This window comes from Miscanthus floridulus, chromosome 3, assembly GCF_019320115.1.
Source record: "Miscanthus floridulus cultivar M001 chromosome 3, ASM1932011v1, whole genome shotgun sequence".
Lineage (NCBI taxonomy): Eukaryota > Viridiplantae > Streptophyta > Magnoliopsida > Poales > Poaceae > Miscanthus > Miscanthus floridulus.
In genome coordinates, this window is record NC_089582.1 from 149,223,327 (window position 1) to 149,236,890 (window position 13,564).

The 13,564-nt window shown below is 47.1% G+C and overlaps 2 protein-coding genes across 3 annotated transcripts; one reads left to right on the forward strand and one right to left on the reverse strand.

Annotated features, from left to right (window-relative positions):
- Window positions 1–1,084: 1,084 nt before the first annotated feature.
- On the reverse strand, window positions 1,085–5,456 carry LOC136547502 (uncharacterized protein At5g39570-like). Of its 2 annotated transcripts, XR_010781582.1 has the most exons (6): window positions 4,548–5,455; window positions 4,106–4,429; window positions 3,455–3,595; window positions 3,086–3,268; window positions 2,449–2,615; window positions 1,085–1,401 (listed from the first exon to the last, which is right to left on the reverse strand). XR_010781582.1 is itself a non-coding variant. In XM_066539442.1 (5 exons), the coding sequence occupies exons 1-5, from the start codon at window positions 5,346–5,348 to the stop codon at window positions 2,505–2,507; spliced, it is 1,560 nt and encodes a 519-aa protein (XP_066395539.1). In that variant the 5' UTR covers window positions 5,349–5,456; the 3' UTR covers window positions 1,408–2,504. The 2 variants fall into 2 exon arrangements, 1 of the variants encoding a protein (XP_066395539.1); XM_066539442.1 differs by lacking the exon at window positions 1,085–1,401 and having other exon boundaries at window positions 1,408–2,615; window positions 4,548–5,456.
- A 3,928-nt stretch (window positions 5,457–9,384) lies between these two features.
- LOC136547503 (probable apyrase 2) lies at window positions 9,385–13,564 on the forward strand. Its single transcript, XM_066539443.1, has 9 exons — window positions 9,385–10,038; window positions 10,119–10,247; window positions 10,331–10,387; window positions 10,548–10,640; window positions 11,298–11,503; window positions 11,955–12,049; window positions 12,429–12,643; window positions 12,774–12,963; window positions 13,047–13,564. Exons 1-9 carry the CDS (start codon window positions 9,475–9,477, stop codon window positions 13,157–13,159), a joined length of 1,662 nt encoding a protein of 553 aa, XP_066395540.1. The 5' UTR covers window positions 9,385–9,474; the 3' UTR covers window positions 13,160–13,564.

Sequence of the window (13,564 nt, forward strand, 5' to 3'; positions counted from 1 at the left end):
TGTTTGTTTGATCACCATCCACTGGACAAGCAAAAAGGTAGGTCGTACATGCAACAAAAGTGGTTATTAGTGCTACCAGGAAACAAAGAGTGCATTGGCCTTCGCTATTATTTCACATTTTGTTTAGTTACTTTAGTAGCACTTCACTACAGAGTTCAGAAATTTATTAGTTCATTCATACCTTTAAAACATCTCAGAGTTCTGTTCTATTCTTGGAACATCTCTCCACCTCCATCCACACCAAAGTCGACCAAAGGACCAGTTGGGCCAGGCCATGGAGGCCCAGGATGGCAGCAAAGATTTGACCTGAAAATATATAGCAACGAACACTAGTGTTAACCACCCATGATTTCCTGTTCGGCACCAGCAGACTATGGGCCTAGGAGAGATACCCAGAAGTGACACCTTACCTGCCAATAGATCATACTTGGAACGAGGGTCCATCTTTGTACGCTGTAACCGGATGTAGCTTCATGACCCAAGTTTTCAGGGAAGCTACAAGTCCTGAAAACAGTGCAGCTTTGGGCTTTTCTAACTCTGTCACTGCCTCGAAATGATGATAGAATGAAGAGCTAAGAACAAATAGTTTCTTCATATATAGACAACACTTCCCAGATACTATTATGTCACGAGCTGCTGTCCATGAACTAGAACAGTGTAGCTTGAAACAAAAGAATCGCGGAACAGTTCTACCAAAAAAGTAGCTAGTACCATGAAGAAATGTTTCATAGAACATCTTGCTGATGAATGCCACATAAGTAGATTTTAAGAACAACACAACAGTCTCTGGTATCAAATGACATGCAGAGCAAGTAGAGCCCTGCGAAGGTCCTGAAATGATCGTTTGGTTTTACACTACATAATAACTTTGACACAGGACATTGTGAAAAGACATACATACAGAAACAAGACAGCAAAACCTGGCTTACGTCAAACAAGATGAAAATTGTAAATTAGACAGAGGTGTGAACTAAGCCACCTTGTGGTAACTTTGGGAAAAGCAAGCTGAAAAGACTGGTATTTGCACTCATGTAAGGAAGAATGTAATATCTGATGCTACTTGCAGCCAGGAACACAGAATTTTCTGGTACAAACAAGACTCTGGTAACGAAGAAGAAGAATGTACAAAATCAGCTTCAGCTTTAGGCAAACTGAAAATCTAACACAGGGTGAATGTATCTCTGGTCAGCAATGCTGCAACTGGTCTCGCATATACTTGGAACATAATATCTTACAAGTAAAGTTTTCATTACACATAGCCAGTAAATTTAAATCACATGTGAATACAATTATACAAATACAATTGAACCTGAAGCGACATTGCTACAATACAGAGTATTCAGTATAGGTTGAGTAATGTCCAAAGTTCCAGAATTGACTAATATGGTTAGTTTCATCACCCTGCAGGTTACATATCACACAACTTTGTTACACAATGATGAAGATGAAAAATACTGTACCGCAAAAGAGTAGAAGCATGTAAAATGACAAAAGAATTCCTATATCCTGATTTGATCAAAACAAAAAACATAATCCATTGAAATTGCCAATTGAAATTGAAATCATTCTAACTTTTCTTTTGTGCCACCGTCCAGAAGAAAACAGCTACATTAATGGTAAAGAAACAATGATCCAATGGAGCACTAAACAATTCTGTATGTGAGTAATTGTATTGGCAAGCCCAGCAAAAAAACTCAACCTACGGGGGAAAGACTGCCCCCACAGTATTGCATTAAGAAGAAACTTCTCGCGCGCTGGCCGAGATGTGCCACCGAGCACCCAGGACATGCGCCTGCAGCCATATGCATCTTGCTGAAATCGACTCAGGTGGTTAGACTTATAACTCAGGAACACAGCTAACGACGGGTGTTTTTTTAACCCAGGCCTGTCCAAATTCGCTCCCACGGGGAGTCGGACTCTTGACCTAAGGTGCTACTAAAGCTCCTGTGATGCTGTGACAATAGGCTACAGACCCGTTTGCAACAATAACTCATGATATCTCGGAGACACCCTATCTAAGTAAAGTAGAACGACTAGGTGCCCATTATATCCATAGAGATAGTGGTAGTTCCGTGCTTCTGTCTGGTTGGATGGCAAAACAAAAAGGTTGTGCCGTTCCCGACAACCATTTTGGTTCATCAAGGAACTTTGTGAGAAATGTGGAGAGCTCCTGTAATGGATATTATGACATTTCGATCTACTGCATTTCAAAATAGAAAACAATTTTCTTTGTTCAGTTTAGCAATCCAAGAAATAAAATGGCTGAACACCACCAAAAGGTCACCCATCAATCACCAGGAAAAATGGAAAGGATATTATGGCACATCCAGTCCCACATGGAAGAATTGGCTGGCTTCAAGAAAACAGTATGGGCCATTGTATGCTGATCCAGATTCATATAGCAACAAACCATAGAAAACACACACACACACACATTGCTGTGCATACCAATTTAGCTATCTGGTGATTATCTTCAGAAAGTACGTTCCAGTTGATCTTCCAATTTAGACATTTTCATCACCATGAGACTGCTCATAAGATCGTGTTTCTTGAGGATAGAATGGAGACATAAATAAGCTTGATATATCCCAGCATTCATCAGATGCCAGTGTATGCTGTAAGCAAAGCGGTCAAAGAATAATTAGATTCCATAGACATACCACATGCAACAATTAACAATTTAAATGAACAGTGAGCATCCAAAAATGGGGAAAGCTAAAAAACGTATCAGTAACACCGCACATAAGACAGAAATAATGTTTGGATGTCTTAAAACAGAATGGTTCAAAATGATAGGGGGGCAGACCCAGTGCCGGAGGCTCCCACATGAGTGGGGTCTGGGGAAGGGATAAATCGAGACAAGCCTTTTCCCCGCAAAATCTGCGGAGAGGCTGCTTCGAACCCACGACCTGGTGACTCAGTGAGACAGCTCTCACCACTGCACCAGACCTGCCCTTCAATGGTTCAAAATGATAGCATAAATAAATCACACAAACTATTTGAAAATTTTCCCCCAATTAAAACTAGGCGTGAAATTCAAACAATATGCATAGCAGGGCAAAACCCATGAAGTTATCTAACTTACATTGTCATATTCAGGAGTTATCCCTTCTGTGCAGGCCTGATAGTATCCTGAATTCAGAGACCATGAAGGCCTATAAGGTTCAAGTTGATCATAAGGCATGTGCACATAGGGTTGTATCTCATATGATTGTCTTGAACTCTCCAAATTATCAACATCATTTTGGCTGTTGTAAGTCGAGAAGTTCTACACCAGGACCAAAATATGACTTAGTTCAGAATAGTGAGGACTGATAAACACAAGATGTGTTACAGATACATAAGGTTCTCCTGAAGAAGCATATAATTTATCAATAAACATAATCCAGGAAAGTATGTTCCTTAAAACCCAAATGAAACACAAAGCAATGGGGCTGCCAGATCAGTAACAAACCTCATAGTACTCCAACTTGTGAGAAGAAACTGTTTCTGGAGGCTCAACATGAATATGGAGCGGTTGTTCACCAAAATGCTGATTGTAGCTAAAAATAGGTTGAGACGAAATTTTACTATCTTCATCATAAGACAAGAATTCCTACATGTTATATTCAACAGCTATTAGAAGAATAGAAAATATGCTGCATCAGTTTGGAAGATTCAGAAGTAGTTGGTCGTAGAACATAAAGAATGGTTATGTTTATTTTGGAAGCTACAGATGAAACTCTTTTGTTTATGAGGCAAGCCACACTTTCCTATTAAAGATAGCACAAATCACGTGAGGTGGAACAGATGTGTGTGTGTGTATAATTTAAAATTGCTTTGTTAATAGACAGAACTGGGATGCAGATGGCTAACTCGTTCACTAACGGATAAATTAAACAATTGTATTTCACATAACTGAAAATCAAGATTACAGTGACGCTGACGCATAATTGAGCTAAGCGCCCATGTTAGCGACATATCCAGGCATGATAATAGATCAAAGGCATTTCACCCGGCTTTATAATGAAAGCCCACGATCCTGCGCTGGGAATACCAGCTTACAACAGAATTCAGACAGCTCATAGAGGGGAAACAAGTTTAACTATCCAGGCATGATAAGCACCTGGTATTGAGATTCCTCCTCTCTGTAGACATCCTGGTAGCTCTGATTAGGAAACCAAGTAGTCTCATCGGGAACACCATGAAACCTGTTGTGTTGTTCATAGGATCCATCATATGAAGTGTAGGTAGGCTGTTCATAAGGTCGATCATATGAAGCGTAGGTAGGCTGTTCATAAGATCGGTCATATGAAGTGTAGGTAGGCTGTTCATAAGATCGATCATATGAAGTGTAGGTAGGCTGTTCATAAGATCGATCATATGAAGTGTAGCTAGGCTGCTCATATGAATGCGTCTCCTCTTCTGCATTACCATACCAAGACGATCGCTGTTTCCAAATAACAAAATAGAAGGGGAATCCCCCATCCGTCAGTAAGAATGGCAGCACAGCACTGGAGAGAGCTGAGGAAAATCCAGAACGGCACGACGCGCGTGTATTTGCTCACGTTGCTCTGAAACTGCTCCTGGCCGGCGTCGCGCCACTGCACAGTCCCGGTGGCCGGCGGCGCCACCTCGACGACGACGGCGTCCTCGACGCCCCCCTTCCTGTTGGCGTAGACGGGGACCCCGAGGGAGTCGACCCCGATGCGGCGCTCCCCGTAGCCGTCGCAGTGTCCGAAAAGGTAGTCCAGCCCCCGCATGCACTGCCTCCAGTAGTCGCGGTGGCGGGCGCGGGCGCACGCGCACGCGCACGCGGAGCGGCAGCGGCAGTGTGGCACCAGCGGCGGCGGCAGGAACGGCCACCCGCGGAACACCTCCGGCGTGGGGTACAACGGCTGGTGGCGCAGCGCGTCCCCGTAGTCGTACGGCTCCGCCGCGGGGGCCGGGGCCGGGGATGGTGGCGAGCTCGGCCGAAGGGGCTGTGGCGCTGGCGATGGCGCCGGGGCGGGTGCGGGTGCGGGCGGCTGAGGGAGCGGAGATCGCGGAACCGGCTGCGGGGCGGTGGGGGCGGGCGTCGCGGCGGGAGAGGCGACGGGGTAGCAGGTGGCGGAGGAGGGCGGAAGAGACGAGCCGTAGGTGGCGGTGATGTCGTAGCCGCCGGCGTAGGGGTGCGGGTTGTAGTCGTCGAACTCGTCGTCGTCTAGGTAGTCGGCGTTGGCAGCGGCGGCCGCCATTGAGGATGGCGGGGTCGAGGAGGAGGCGAAGTGAAGGTGGTTGGACTCGAACTCGAAGTGGGAAGAGCGGGGGGGCTGGGGAGTGGAGGGGCAGCGGCAGGAGGCGGCGGCGGCTGCAGCGGCTGGTGGCATGTTGTTAACCTCTCGCCACTTCGGGGTGATGGCGACGTGAGAGCGAGAGGCGTAGGCCAGAAGCGATCGTGGCGTTGCGGCATCGCGGGGAAGAGGACGGAGGCCACCGCCATTATTGCGCTGCACCCGCACTGTGGGACCGGCATCCGGATCACGATCATCGTGCGTCAAATAATGGTGTACGGAGTGGGGTGGAGCCGACGAGCCGTCCTCTCTTTCTCTCGGGTGCTGCCGTACTGGAAGCCACCCGTCCGTCAAAGTCAAAACCGCACGGTGACGGCACCACATGGCACGTGCCAAGTTGCCACGTGGGGAGCTGGGATAGACGAGTCAACGGTGATCGAGTGCGTGCGATCGGACTACGCTTGCAGAGTGAGGCGAGAGGCATCAGCTCCGGGCCTTGGGGACGTAACGTTGACGTGACGGATACGTTCGACCTTTGATTCACCTCAAATCAACGAATCTTTAGGGATCGGTGTGACTTGTGAGGCCTTCAGGGCAGAGATTCCTCCCCGCATAGGAGTTAATTTGTTTGCGTTGTGTGGTGATTCTGGAAACTTTGCTAGCGCGCCAATAATGCGATGCAGTGTTGGTGGAATTTGTGGTCATTGCTGCGCGCATTACACTATGTTTTTAGAGCTTATTTGATATAATAGCTAATCGCTAGCTAGCTAAAAATTAGCCTTAATATATCAAATAAGAGGACTAATAGGTGGACTACTATTTTAAATCAGGTCTCTGACTAGTTGTTAGCCAACTAGCTAGCCCACCTAGCTAATTTAAACTATTTTTTAGTCTAACTAGTATAACTCATCTAACGTGCCTTGGTACCTAGTCCAATAAAGCAAAAAAAAGTTTAGATGGGTCCTAGTGATGTTGATCTGTACGCCATCCTAGAGAGCAGGTATTAGCTTTAGCCCAGGAACAGTTTCGGGGACTAATTCCTCACACGGGGCAAGAATGAGGAGAAATTCTTGGTTGTAAGGGTTTATTTGGATGTCCATGTATTCAACTCAATTAATGTGTGTTGGATTGAGGTAGATACATGAGCATTTAACAAGGTTTAAGTTTTGACAAGGGTGGGGTTATAGAATTTTCCTCCCCGTGGAAATAAAGATAGGAGGCATTCCCCGATGGGAAGTTTTCTGTTTCCACCTGAGGGCTTAGTTGGGGTCTAAGATAGAACGCAGAAATGGGAAAAAATGCCGTGTTCCAAAGGGGGCCTAATTGAGGCGTTGGGCTGCCTGCCATCCCGTGAGCCGGTATTAGCTTTAGCGCATCCTGCTGGGGGCCTGCGAGCTACAGGGTCTACGACCCAGCTTTGCCTTGGAGGAGCCTCGCGGCCTCAGGTAATGCTTTGGGCTTAGTAGGCCCAACAAAATCTGTTACGAGCAGGCGAGCTGAGCCTACTTTGAGAACTCGGCCTGCTGAGACATAAGTCTTGGCCCAATACAAGACTAGCTGAACTTTATACCAACATTTATTTATTTTTTAAAAAAAGACTAACGGCCCACTGCCCGTTCGCGTGCCGGTTTTCTACAGTTTGCTAGTCCACCGTCTGCCTAACCTTTTTGCTTTTTAAAAGAAGTCGTGAGGAGTACTTCATCAACTTATATACTCCAAAAGAATTAATTTTTGAAGGTGAACGGTTCACCGATCCACATTAATCTCTCTCGTAGTCTGGGTTACATTTAACACAACATCTTTCTCCTACGCTGCTATTAATACTCCAAATAACACTACTTAGTTAGGCTTCTCAGTAATTAGAGCTATTGAGCTTCAACAGTTTAATAAGAGGTAGCATAGTCTTTTTTATCCTTTTTGCTAATCTATCCTAAAGTCACTAGAAATTCATTCTTTCAGGACAGAGTGAGTATTGCCGATGCCGTATGCAAGGTTTGGCAAGATCTTTTACGTTTTGGCATAACCGATCCGATAGTCCGCTAGCTTGTGCTACGATTTTCATTTTGCCATCTGAACCAGGTGGAGTTCTCGAGCACCTGATTCTCAGACGAAACCCGAGCACCTATTTGTCGTCACGGCGACGCCAGTCAACGTATGGAAAAGGTCAGCTGTATGGTAAATCCGTTCACAATCCATCACCGCGGTGAACCAGTCACAAGTTTTCCACCAAACACGCGGGGTCGCGCGTGGACCCAGCATGGAGACGGACGGAGTCCCCGGGGCCCGCCGCAGCACTTCGGGTGCCCGGCCAAACTCTGAAAGCAACCCCAAGTCCCCCACGCGACGCGCGCGTCCCGGAAGCCTCCGGCACCGGCACCGGCACGGCGAACTCAGCAGCACGGGCACGCACCGTCGCCGCGCGGCCAGGGCCAGTATAAAAACGCCGTCCCATTCCAAACCCGCCGGTTTCCCACCCCTTGGATTCCGCACACCACAGCCAGCCGGGCGGTTCGGCAGGCAGAGAGCACCTCCCCTCCCCGCGCGATTTTTTTTAATTTAAACATTTTTTTAAACTAATTTTAAATCTAACTTTTTTTTTTCAAAACTAACACTTTTGGCCGCACCTAGTGCTATGGAGCGGCCGCATGGTGGCGCGGCAGGAGACTGACGTGGGGACGACCGAAAAGGCTGACCATTAACGTGGCAAGACCTGTCGCGCCACCGATCTTGGCGCGGCAGTGCCACACCCTGATCCGTGGCGCGGCAGAGCATAATAAAAGCCACGCGGCCAGTCCCGTCTGAATCGTGTCCTCCTCCTACTGCTCCTCCTCTTTCCGTTCGAACTCATTCACATCAAAGTCATTGCTTATACAGCCTACTGTAGTTGAATGAAACTGCTCCTGCGTCAACTGACCATCCAAATCCATGTTATCCTGAGCTGTTTCCCCTTCGACCCCTAATTCTTGTTCATTGCCTCCAACACCATCAATGGACGGGCCGTCCTGAACACCCTGCATCTTGTACCCATTCTCGACCACCACCTCAGCCACGGGCATATTAGAACCTTGGAGCACCCTAGTGTAGCGGGACCAGTGACCAGGGTCGCACAAGGGTATGAGGACATAGTGTGCCCTAGTCTTCTCAGTATCAAACATCCCCTTCAGTGTGAAATCATTGCCAAACTTTGTATTCAAATGGACACAAATGTCGTTGAAGCTAGGAGGTTCATCAAACTATTACAATTCTTCTTCCATATCCTCAAACATACCATCTTCTCTCCTAACACTTCATTCGTATAAAACTCTAACACAACAATCCATCTACAAAAGTATTTCAAGAAACTTCATCAAGTCATCGAAATCGTCGTACGTAATGTCCATAGAAATATTAATACCCATTCTAACTATAACTATACTACCTAATCTAATATTAACATCTATACAAGGCTAACAACAACAACTAATTAGACTAAATCCAATGTATAACTAGACTCACTAACTGTATTAACTAAACTACATAACTTTACTATCTATACTAACTAGACTAACTAACTTTACTAACTATACTTTACTAATTATACTAACTTTATTTATTTTACAAACTTATTATACTAACAATGTCGATTCAATCAACAAATACACTAGGGGAGTACCTCGCGGCAGCGACGCTGGTCCTCGCGGCGGTGGCGCGCTAGACCGGGCCAGGAAATGCAGGTAGAGGCCTCGGCGGGCGCGGCGGGCAGCCGCCGTGCGTGGCCAGAGGGGGGTGGCGCACCGGCATGCGGGCGCGGCGGCCGGCGTGCTCGGCGGCGGGCGGGCGCGGGCAGGCGGGACTGGCCACGGGGCTTTTATTCGGCTCCGCCGCGCCACGGATCAGGGCGCGGCACTGCCGCGCCAAGATCGGTGGCGTGACAGGCCCTGCCACGTCAACCGTCAGCCTTTTCGGTCGTCGCCACATCAGCCCCCTGCCGCACCACCATGCATAGCAATAGACACGATCAAAAGTGTTAGACAATGTTAAATTTAAAATTAGTTTACGCATAGTGTTAAAATTAAAAAGAAAATTCCCCCGCGCAGCCGCGCTTGCATCTCCCCTGTCCATCCGCCCGCGGCAGATCCCGAGGCGGCTCGCATTTCCGTCCGCCTCCAACGGCCGCTTGGCCACGCCCCGCCCCGACGACACGCGATCCCAATTCCCAGCCTGAGCGAGGTCAACTCAAAGTATGCCCGCGCCCGCCTTAAACGTTGCCTTCCCTCCCCCTCACCCCGCCACGACGCAGTCGCAGCAGCAGCAGATCCACCACCGACGCGCGCGCCGCGCGCCCCGACGCGGAGCGCTGGATCCCGCGCAGCAGGAGGCGTCCAACCCGTCGCCGTCGCCCCCGGCCCCCACACCCGCCGCAACCGCAAGCGGCGGCCGCGGCGTCCGCTACCGCACGCCCTCGTCCCCGGACCTCCTGCTCCTCCCCACCGACGCCGCCAAGATGCGCCGCTACTCCGCGCTGCCCAACGGCGGCCGCCAGGAGACGCTGGCCGACCGCGCGCACCGCTACCGGGGCGTCCTGCTTGTCGTCCTCGCCCCGCTCGCGCTCGTCTCCCTCGTCCTCCTCCTCATGCCGCGCTCGCCAGCCACCACGGGCGTCGCCAGGAGGCCCGGGCCCGCGGGGGCTGACAAGTACGCCGTCATCTTCGACGCCGGGAGCTCCGGCAGCCGCGTCCATGTCTTCCGCTTCGACTCCAACCTGGATCTCGTCCACATTGGCAGCGAGATCGAGCTCTTCGTCCAGGTACGCTACCTGTTCGTCAATTGGATCTGGATCTGGTTCGCGTCTCGTGATCTCAAAGCTCCCTCGTCTCTCGCCTGCAGAAAAAACCGGGACTTAGCTTCTATGCCAACGACCCCCGGGAGGCCGCCGAGTCGCTCGTCTCTCTCCTTGATGAAGCCAAGCGAGTGGTGCCCACGGAATTGCGCGATCAAACGCCTGTCAGAGTCGGGGTGGGTGGCACACCGTACCACTAGGTTGTGTAATTGATGCTTCATGGTGTTCTTACTGTATTAGCTTCCTTCTCTATGCGCAGGCCACCGCAGGGCTGAGAAATTTGGGTGCACAAAAGTCCGAGGCAATATTGCAAGCGGTAAATGGTTCTTCTAGCATAACCTTTCAATAATGTCGTCACTGCATTCATCAGTGGATGTAGCATGCTCTCTCTAAATGAATCTGTGTGTTTTATTACCATGGTCATCAAAATTCTGTTTAACTCAAATTTGCTGCTGCTGTTTCTGCCAATGGTGCAGGTTAAGGATCTTCTTCGCGAAAAGAGTTCCTTTAAAAACCAAGAGGATTGGGTTACAGTTCTTGATGGAACGCAGGAAGGCACATACGAGTGGGTATGATGCTGGTCTTATCCATCTGTTGCTCTCGTAACTGTGTCCAACTAAAGGGCAGACCCAGTGCCGGAGGCTCCCACATGAGTGGGGTCTGGTGAAGGGAAAAACCGAGGCAAGCCTCCCCCCCGCAAATCTGCGGAGAGGCTGCTTCGAACCCACGACCTGGTGACTCAGTGAGACAGCTCTCACCACTGCACCAGGCCTGCCCTTTTATACAATGTTGCCAATGCTCAAGATTGATAAGATTAGCTAGTGTATCAGCATTCTTGATTTGGACAAAAGTGCACCACTTATTACAAAAAATGCTTCTTTGTGCAATCTATCTGTCAATCCTTTCAGAACTGCTGTCTGCCAGGCTGCACAATATAATAAATAAATATCATATAAGTGATAGTTCAAACCAATTCAGATTCATAGGATCTAATTAGTTTTTAATTCATTCAAATCTAATGCAATAAGTTGGCATGATAGAGGCTTTTGTTTTGACATAATGACATCTCATCATCAAACATTCTGATTACCCATTTCACTTCAGAGGTTTAGGAATTATTCACGGGTTGTGTGAGATTGTTCAGGAATTGCTCATGATTCGTGCTTCTATATTCACACTTTAGTCCCGCAACAAGTAACAATTATTATTTTTCTACCAACTTATAGGTTACTATCAATTATCTGTTGGGAAACTTGGGAAAGACTTATGCAGACACGGTTGGTGTAGTTGATCTTGGTGGTGGATCTGTCCAAATGGCATATGCTATTGCAGAGAAGGATGCAGAAAAGGCTCCTAAACCATCTGATGGGGAAGATGCATATGTGAAGAAACTGTTCCTCAAAGGAACCACATATTATCTTTATGTTCATAGGTTAGTGTTGCAAATTATTGAGCTTTGAATTGTTGCTACCGTTTTAAAGTTCTAATTAGGTCGCCTGTGGCAAACAGGCATAGTAACAGACACCAGCTAAACCAATTTAAGCACCTGATGGTGGTTCCAATCCTGCAAATCCCTTGTTTCTCCTATTTTGATTCATAGGTCATAATCCCCTACAAAGCTGAAAATTGGTGTAGTTCTGAAAGTAGCAACTTAAGGGAATTGTTATGTGATGAAAAAAAAAAACAGAAAGAAAACACTACTCCTCGGTAGAATAAACTTAAGTGAGCGACATTAAAAAAACATTGTTTTAGTACTATTTCCTGACGTAAAGTCATGCACTGGTCATTTGTATAATTTTTTTGGGCAGTCTGTTGGGAATTACATGATATGATTATACCTGCCCATAACATCATAAAATATTTCTGGAAACATTTTTTTGCAGTTATTTGCTTTACGGGTTGCTAGCTGCTAGAGCAGAGGTCTTAAAAGCTGGCAATGGCAATGGTTACAGCAACTGTATGTTAGAGGGATTTCAAGGTATGGTTGCTTCTACCCTGGTCTCTCTATCATGTATGTTTCCTGTCTGTGTATACAGTCTTGAGTACCTCCACACCAACGAATTGATGTTCTTTTTGTTAAAAAGATGAACTTTGTCAAGTTGCCACGATGTTTTGTTTGGGAAAGGGTCATCGCTTGATGTCCCACAAATTAACTCTATGCCAGCAATCATTCTCTATGATTAATAAAACCTATGCCTATCTTATAGTACCTTGATAGTCTAGTTACAGTGCTGGTCACAACTGTGCTAGAGATTATGGACCCAGTTGGATTGCATTTTTTGTAACTTCTAGATACCTCACCATCTGATATTTTGCTGATTTGTGGCACCTGATATAATTGTGTGTAATGATTGTAGGGCAATACAAATATGGTGACGATACATTTGAAGCATCTGCCTCACCTTCTGGTGCTAGTTATTCAAAATGCAAGGATGATGCAGTGAAAGCTCTGAAAGTTGATGAAGCATGCACCCACATGAAGTGTTCTTTTGGTGGCATTTGGAATGGTGGTGGTGGTGCTGGACAAAAGAATCTCTTTGTAGCATCGTTTTTCTTTGATAGGGCTGCTGAGGTAAGGTTATGGAACAATTGGTTCTAGTAGTTTCGTAGTGTCCCATCTGAACTTTGAAATTAATTTTCTTGTTTTCCAGCCGTTGTTTTATCCTTGTTACGTTTGTAACCATTTACTGGTGTCTTTTCAGGCTGGATTTGTGAACGCCAATGCAGCTGTTGCTAATGTTAAACCCTCAGACTTCAAACAAGCTGCCGAGCGTGCTTGCAAGTTGAGTGTGAAGGATGCTGAAGCTACCTTCCCCGGTGTCCAAAAGGATAACATTCCATATATCTGCATGGACCTTATTTATCAGTACACATTACTTGTGGACGGATTCGGTATGACCTGGTCTAACGAAACTAATCAGAATAGCATAAAGGTTGTAAGCGCCTTCTCACTTATTTTGCAAACATTCTTGCAGGTGTTGATCCCGACCATGAGATGACCTTGGTAAAGAAGGTCCCTTACAGTGATGCATATGTTGAAGCCGCATGGCCGCTTGGCAGTGCCATCGAGGTGGCATCTTCATCATAGGAAGGAAACACAGTTTAGCAAGGTAACATCGGACGGCATTGTTGTCATGAAGTTTTGCGTTGAGATTCCCCCCCCCCCCCCCACCCCACCCCCCTGATCACTTACTGAATAATCACACCATTTTGTCACTCAATCCATTCATCCTCCTATACGGTACGGTAGCTCTACATATAAGGCAATTCTCTGTTGTAGTGTTGTACTTGTTTCCAGCGGCCATTGTAAGCCCTATTGTTATTAATATCTGTATACTACTAATGCAAGTAAGATGAGAGCCTCAATCATTCTTTTTGACCTCTAGTATACTGGGATGCGCATGATAATAAGTGCCATCATTCGCTCACTGAAAATGCATACATGTATGGTCCATTGACCGAAATCTGACTCACGTCTTTGCCCTTTGGATCT

Bases quoted from the DNA above. Each gene is read 5' to 3' on its own strand.
- LOC136547502 (XM_066539442.1), bottom strand. From the start codon at position 5,348: ATGCCACCAGCCGCTGCAGCCGCCGCCGCCTCCTGCCGCTGCCCCTCC. The intron at 3,596-4,105 runs GTGCTTATCATG...TATAACATGTAG, and splicing joins AGGAGGAATCTCAATACCAG to GAATTCTTGTCTTATGATGA. The intron at 3,269-3,454 runs GTTTGTTACTGA...GTCCTGGTGTAG, and splicing joins ACAAGTTGGAGTACTATGAG to AACTTCTCGACTTACAACAG.
- LOC136547503 (XM_066539443.1), top strand. From the start codon at position 9,475: ATGCCCGCGCCCGCCTTAAACGTTGCCTTCCCTCCCCCTCACCCCGCC. The intron at 10,641-11,297 runs GTATGATGCTGG...ACCAACTTATAG, and splicing joins AGGAAGGCACATACGAGTGG to GTTACTATCAATTATCTGTT. The intron at 11,504-11,954 runs GTTAGTGTTGCA...ATTTTTTTGCAG, and splicing joins TATTATCTTTATGTTCATAG to TTATTTGCTTTACGGGTTGC.